Genomic DNA, 7,810 nt, shown 5'->3' on the forward strand with positions numbered 1-7,810 from the left:
AGGGAAGACCCATGGTATGCAGACTTATGCAATTACCTATGTTCTGGATATGTGCCACCTGGATACACTTATGCCCAGAAGAAGAAGTTGGCCAAGGACAGCAGGGAATACATTTGGGACGAACCGTATATGTGGAAACAATGCGGGGACCAAGTGTTACGGAGATGTATCCCACAAGAAGAGCAAGGAAGCATCCTACAATTCTGTCATTCAAAGGAGTGTGGGGGACATTTTGGGCATAAGAGGACTGCAGCCAAAGTTTTAGAATGTGGATTTTATTGGCCGACAATTTTTAAGGACAGCTACACGATCTGCAAGAACTGCCCACAATGCCAACGAGAAGGGAACATAACCAGGATGAATGAAATGCCCATGATGCCCATTATGCCCGTGGAGATATTTGACAGTTGGGGGATGGACTTCATGGGACCCCTTCCCAGTTCGAGATGAAACTTGTACATCCTACTTTTGGTGGATTATGTCTCCAAGTGGGTGGAGGCAAAAGCATCCCCAACAAATGACTCAAAGGTAGTGGTGAATTTTTTGAAGACTAACATTTTTTACAGGTTTGGTGTGCCCAGAGCAATCATCAGCGACCAAGGATCTCACTTCTGCAATTTTTCGGTCGAGAACCTGTTAAAAAAATATGGTGTCCAACATCGGGTCTCAACAGCCTACCACCCACAAGCCAATGGACAGGCCGAACTCTCAAATCGCATCATCAAAATGATTTTGCGAAAGACCGTTGGCCCTACAGGGAAGGACTGGAGTCTTAAGTTGGAAGATGACTTATGGGCATATCGAACTGCATACAAAACTCCATTCGGGATGTCACCATATCGAATGGTGTATGGCAAGAGGTGATCTACCGGTGGAATTGGAGCACAAGGCCTTCTGGGCAGTGAATAAAGTGAATTATTACTGGGATAAGGCAGGGCAAACAAGGAAACTAGAGATCCAAGAGCTCGAAGAAATCAGAAGGGAGGCATACGACAATGCTGTTCTCTACAAGGAAAGGATGAAGAAAAGCCACGATGCCTTGATCACAAACAAGCAATTCAGCTTTGGGCAAAAGGTTCTCCTGTACCAAACACGGTTCAAATTTGCACAAGGCAAGCTGAGTACCAAATGGACCAGCCCATTTGAAGTGCAAACCCAATTCCCGAATAGGGCCGTCGAGATCAAGAATCCAAAGTCTAGAGGAGTGTTCAAGGTGAATGGACAAAGGTTGAAAGCCTATTATGGGCATAAACCCGACGCTAGAAAAGAATTGGATCTCGACCCAGCCACAAACATCCTGGGTTGATTGAAAGGTATCACGTCATGCTCGGGACGATAAATAGAGCACTGGCCAGGAGGTAACCTGGTGTTTCCATTTTGTTTATTTCTTTTAGTTTGTTTCGTTTTTCTTTTTTTTTGCTTGCCTAGGAACGAGGTTATGCCCACAGCAATGGGCGAGTTTGAGTTTCCCGCCTTCGCGGGGATTTGAATTTGTCTTTGCAGAGATAGGAAAGGCAGTTATGGGCACAAGCAGTCAAATGGAGGAGTATTAATCCCAGGGCAGAAGGGGGGTCTCAAGCAAAATGCGGCTGAAACCGCCTGATGCACGTTACATCAAGTGACAGTTGTCAGCCCTATCCCCCAAAACCCTAAAACCTCTACCCACGACGTCACTACCCTAACCATCCAACTTCCCATAATCACCACCCCCTTTCTCGGCCCTTAGCATACAAAACCACCACCCAACCAACATGGTCTCCACCAGACCCAAAAATAAACTCCGAGGCATACCCCAAGGCACGGAGATCGATCTCACCAGAGAAAGCCCCACACTGTCGAAATCCAAAGCTTCGAAGAAAACCCCACGTCGGAAACCATTCCCGATGGAAACCACACCAACCCCTTCATCTAAAACTCTGCCGCAAGCCGAGAGCCCCTCGCCGGTGGATGAAAATGTCATCGAGCAACTCACGGCGGAGATAGACGTCCCCACACTCGGCACCGGCGACCAGCATGCAGCCGAAGGAGAAGGCAAGGCCACACCGAAAGTGGCGAAGAAAGGCGAGGAAGAGCTATCTAAGAAGAAGCAGACCCCCACCGCTCCAAAGAGGAAGAAGCCGGCGGCCGAGAAATCGGCCACGTCGGCCGAAGGATCATCCAATGAGATAAATGAACCCTCGGGTTCAGTGATGCAGGAGGAGCAGGGGGAGTCCAGCGAAGAGCAAGAGGAAACTCCGGCGAAAAGAAGAAAGAAAGTGATGGCCCCGACCCCGATCCGAATGATCAAGGGAGAGCCGACATCAGCACCGAGGAGCAGGAAGAAGACAGCGAAAGGAATCGCTGTGCCCAAGATCCCGGATATGGACGCACTGGAGCCTTTGGGCATAATGGACAAAGTGAAGGAATACTTCAAAAATATTGGCTGGAAGGCATTTCTAAAGTGACCGGGGCACGCATATGAGGAGGTGGTCAGGGAAGTGTTTGACTCGATGCAAGTGGACATCAACCCAACCTGCGGGCCTCTGGGCATGAGCTTCTCCATGAAGGGAGAAACCAGGGATATGTCCGTGAATGAGCTCAACCTCAATCTGGGAATGGTGAAGCTGAAGGACCTGCAGAAGAAGGAGTACAAGGACGCAAATAGAGGAATTCCCACCTTCACTGCACAGGAGTGGGATGTCATGTGGGCAGAGATCGGCGATGGAGGACAGTTCAGGACCCAAAAGGTCAAAGGGCATAGGATTCGCGACTCAGCCCTGAGGGTTTGCCACCGCATCCTCTCGTACTCCCTCTTTGGCAAAATTGACAGCGGGAATGCTATGTCCAAAAAGGATCTCTACATCCTTTGGGCAATGCATAGCGGGGTGAAGCTCAATTTTGGAGCTTTTATGATCGAGCACATCGACTCTATCATCAGCAAGCCTAATTAGAGGCTCTCCTGCATCCAGTTCACCACCGTATTTGCCCAGGTGAATGAGATTGAGATCGAGGAGGGGAACACTAAGATTGAGGCGGAGAAGCTGAACATCGAAGCCCTGTTCCGCATGAAGGATGTCAGGATGGACCGTGGTGTGCCCAAATATACCAACCCAGACGAGAGGGAAGTTTCAGCGGCCGAAGGCCAAAGCCCTGCTGTGGGCAAAGGAAAAGAGAAGGTGGACGAGTCAGAGTCAGAGGAAGAGGGAAGTCAGCTGGACAGGATTGAGTCCATGATCGTGGAGACCCAGGTTGCACTGGCAGCAACCCAAAAGGCCCTTCTGGCCTTCTTCAAGCACCAAGGGTTCAGGTACCCGCCTGCACCTGCCCCTTGAATTTCACCCTCCCTAGGTTGTTAGTTTTTTGTTTTGTTTTGTTTTTGTTGTGTTTTTGTGTGTTTGTTCTGTTTGTTTGTTGAATCCGTCTGGCCAAAGCTGCGGGAAGGGTAACCTTCTGCCTGCACCGGTGTTTTGCCCAAAAGGTAACACACTTGGTGCAGGAACCCAAAGCAAAGGCCATTTTCTGTGTTTTTTTTTGTTTACCTTTTCTCGTTTTGCTTTGTTTGTATTTGTTGTTTTCCTTGACCCCCTCCACACACCTACTTTGCTCAAAGCAAAGTGTGTGTGTGGGGGGGGCCAAGGCCTTTGTTGTTGTTGCACTGGGTAATCTTTGTTCTCACACCTTAAGGCAAAGTGTGTGAGTGGGAGGGAAGACCCAATCTCTTTTTGATGTTTTAGAGTCTTGTGTCAAGCATGTTGTATGATCAAGGTTACTCCAGTTTTGATGATTTAAGAGTTCAATTTTGTAAGTAGGAATCTACGAACTTTATGTCGTATGTAGTTGAGGACAATGGATCGGGATTTGGGCATACCATGTGAGGATTTGAGCTTTTATAATTGCTGTTGTATGCCCATAACAGTTCTTTCTTTCATTGTGTGAATATTGACATCTTGATTTAGGGTAATGCTAGAACTTGCCTTGATTCTTAGTCGAACCCTGTGTACATAGTCTAGGTGTGTTAAATGATTTAGGCATTTCTTTCTTTAGTCCATAGAGCCAAATCAACCGACCCTACATCTATCACTTGCAGCCCCTTTGAGCTTAATAATTCATTCGAATTCACTTATAATTTGCCCAGAATTGAGCCATCCCGGTCAGACTGAACTTAAGGGCAAAAGAAGGGAAGATAGTGTGGTGGACCTTATGGGCAGGACTAATACAAATTGCAAAAATGGGAAATTTTATCCCACTATAGAAAAAAGTCCATAAATAAAAAGAAAGAAAAAAGAAAGAAAAAAAAAAGAAAGAGAAAAAAAAGAAAAAAAAAAAGGAGGAAGAATAAAGGGAAGAATGTGCTTAGGCCCGCAAGAATAGGTAAGGGTTTTAAAAATCTGGGAAGTCATATGCCCAGAATGAAGTTCAGAATGACCTTAGCCTCGTACCAAAAAAATTCTCACCTTATGCCTTAATCCACATTACAACCAATGAAAGACCTAATGAGATACACCTAGGATTTTGACTAAAGGGGAAGACAATAGAAGATAGGCAAGCATATGGTCAGAACCTAATCAAGATGTCCGGAGTGTAAACACGAGCCAAAACACTTGAGAGAAAGAGTGAAAGGCGAGGAACATCCTTATGCCCAGAACCCGATCTTGACTCAACTGATGGCATTTTTGTTTGTTTGATCATACTACTGGTTGCTTCTCTTAATCTTCATTTTTCTGTTGGACTGAGAAAGTATAGCATGCTATGTGTTTTCATTTTTCTTATGTTTTGTGTGTCTGTTTCGTCTGTGTTTGTACTTGGGCAAAATCATGCATGCACGCTTGAGGACAATCGTGTTTAAAGTGTGTGCGTGTGATGAGCCCAAGTTTGTGCTCTGTTTTTGTGTCTGTTTTAGGTCTAGATCGAGTCTTTTTTCCTTTTGTTTGTGTTGTTTGGTCGCCTGGGAGGGCGTAGTTCTGTGGCAGGACCAGCTTGTGGGCAAGAGGTGCTCCAGGGGTCGAAAGTGTTGTCACCTCTCGTGAAAGTGGTATGCGTCGGAAGCAAGGGGAATGGAGGCAAAACCGTCCCATATGCCCATAAGTACCGCACGAGAGCTGGCAGGCAAGAGGAGGAAGGCAAGGGAAGAAGACGGAGGCACAACAGGCGGGCGAGGGAGGACTGCAAGTGGGAGTTCGATATGGGCCGAAGGCGGCAACTATCCAAAAGAGACCGATGAGGCAAAACCACCGCCTTATCCAAAAGGAAACAAATCTTCATGAAGATTAGGTCTGAAAGGGATTAGCATCTCCATGCTTGCATGGATCCGGTCGCAATATCATGGGCTGGGCCTTACGTTGCCCTAATCACTCCTATAAATACCCGAAGAGCTTCTAAAGCCAAGGGTGCTGAAAAACCAACCTGTTGAGCAAGTATTTGTGAAGTGGAAGCTAGCTCGGGCTGTGGGCATAATCTAGTACTTTTTCGTACATGTTTTGCACGGCACTTTTGGCCGTAGGTACTTATATTTTCCTTTAAGCACTTTCAATTTCAGTTATGTCTTCCTCTATATCTTTTGCTTGTGTTATTTACTTTATGTTCGGCTAAGTTTTATATTCTGATTTGGGCAAGATGATATAAGCATGAACACTTAACTCGAGAGGTCTAATTTGGGCATAACAACTGTACAAGCATATTCCCGATACACTAGGTTTGATTCCAATAAGGCTGTAACGACTTGGTTAATTAATTGATCACTAGTTAACTAGGGAGTTTTGGTCACAAGTAATAATTTGGGCATAAGGCGAAACGCCATCGACCTCCAAAATAGTACAACGAGTGTTGGAGCCGTGACTGCTGTGAAATATCGGCGTAAGAGTCAAGTGGGCCTATCTAGTTCTTAAAGCATTATGGGCAAAGCACAACTAGCGACAAGCTATCGCAGAGAGCGTGGATGTTGTCCGGGGTAGTTGATTTCCATTAGCTGACCCTTCTAAGGGATCATACACTGCAAGGATAGATTGGGCAAGGGGTTTTTGCGTGCGTGACGAGTGACAATAGGGGCGCAACAATTCTTATGCCTATAACCACTGGTATGCGAGTATAGTAATTATCTTTGCACCAATGATCGAGTGTCCAGTTCATGTTTAGTGATTCGAACCCAAGTCAGAATTGTTTTGTTATTTGATTTATCTACCTTGTTATTTCAGTTTTAGTTGGAAACCCCGTTCTGCCCATAAGCACGTTGTGGTCAGAACACTGCAGGAGACAAAACCTTTTTAGTGACACCCTTGCGAAAGAAGTTACTGCTCAGTTCCCTGTGGATTCGACTCTGGACTTACCACTAGCTAGTCTAGTTGTGGGCACATGATATTTTATTTGCACAAAGCTCAAACGACAGCTTCGTCAAACACGCCCGCCCATAAGAGGGCAATGGTAGGAGAGCAGGGAGTTGAGCCGGATGCTCATGTTCACGAAGATGAGGAAGGACCCGAGTTGGAGGCAAAGGCAAAGGTAGCCCATGGAGCTCACCATGATCTTACCGAGCTCATGAACAGGATGCAGTAGCTGCGGACGTCAACCGAGCAGATGATGGCGACACAGGAGAACCATGGTGCGTAGCTTACTGTGATGCACACCGATATCACCGCTGTTCGGTTGCAGCAGCAGGCCATGGACGCCTACATGAGAGAGCAGGCTGAGAGACAGCAGCAGGAGTACGCTCAACAGCAAGCATGGCAAGAGGAGTACCTCCGACAGTTCCAGGACTTTCACAGTAATTTTAGAGGACCTCTTTCTTGATGAGATTATCACTGTAAGTATGCTTACCATAGCCTACATCTATTATTCTCTTCAAACTTATTTTTGAGCATTTGCTCCTTAATAAGTTTGGGGGAGGGGGATGGAGATTGGCTATGGTTTGCATTAATTTTTTTTCGTTTTGCTGCCTTGTTTTGTACTTTCTTTTGGTTTATTATGTTTTATCTTTCCGCTGCTGTATTCGTAGTTTAGTATTCTGGGCTTGTACCTAAATTGATCATATTCTCAGATATATTTCATATTTTCTATGCTTTTGGATGTTTAGTGCTCCATTTTGATGTTGATAAAGTGCCTATGAGGATCTATTTTCGAACATTCGCTCCTTAATAAGTTAGGGGAAGGGGGATGGAGATTGGCTATGGTTTACATCAATTTCTCTTAATTTTTCAATCGGGAATGGTTACCTCGTTTCGTTCGGCCAGGGATGATTTCCTTTAATTTTTTAATCGGGAATGGTTACCCTGTTTCGTTCAGCCAGGGATGATTTCCCTTAAACTTTTGATCAAGGATAGTTACCCTGTTTCGTTCAGCCAGAGATGATTACCCTTAATTTTTCAATCGGGAATGGTTACCCTGTTTCATCAGTGAGCATATACGCTCCTCCTTTTAGTACTTCTGTCACAATATATAGGCTCTCCCAATTGGGCTCGAACTTTCCAACAGGTTTCAGCACATCTGCCCTTTTTTTTTAAACCCAAGTCACCCTTCTTGAATTTCCTCATGTTTGCCCTCTTGTCGTATCCTGCCTTGATGATGTTCTTGTATTTGGCAGCCCTGATCTGGGCTAGTTCTCGCTCTGAGTCAATCATGTCCATTTTTACTTTCCTCATTTCTTCATTCTGGTTATTCGAATATGTTTGTATCCGCTGAGAGGTTAGCCTGGCCTCCGCAAGGACAACCGCATTGGAACCGTATACTAGCGTGAACGGGGTTTGCCCTGTCGCTGTTTGCGGACTTGTCTTGTGTGCCCACAAGACTGTAATTAAAACTCTTCGGTCCACTTTCCTCTACATTTTTCCAGTCTCTTTTT

The 7,810-nt window shown here is 45.7% G+C and overlaps 1 protein-coding gene across 1 annotated transcript; it reads left to right on the forward strand.

Moving 5' to 3' along the window:
• Window positions 1-850: 850 nt before the first annotated feature.
• LOC131008030 (uncharacterized) lies at window positions 851-1,306 on the forward strand. The gene has a single exon (XM_057934934.1). The coding sequence runs from the start codon at window positions 851-853 to the stop codon at window positions 1,304-1,306; it is 456 nt and encodes a 151-aa protein (XP_057790917.1).
• The last annotated feature ends 6,504 nt before the right edge of the window (window positions 1,307-7,810 follow it).

Source organism: Salvia miltiorrhiza, chromosome 2 (genome assembly GCF_028751815.1).
Source record: "Salvia miltiorrhiza cultivar Shanhuang (shh) chromosome 2, IMPLAD_Smil_shh, whole genome shotgun sequence".
Classification (NCBI taxonomy): Eukaryota; Viridiplantae; Streptophyta; class Magnoliopsida; order Lamiales; family Lamiaceae; genus Salvia; species Salvia miltiorrhiza.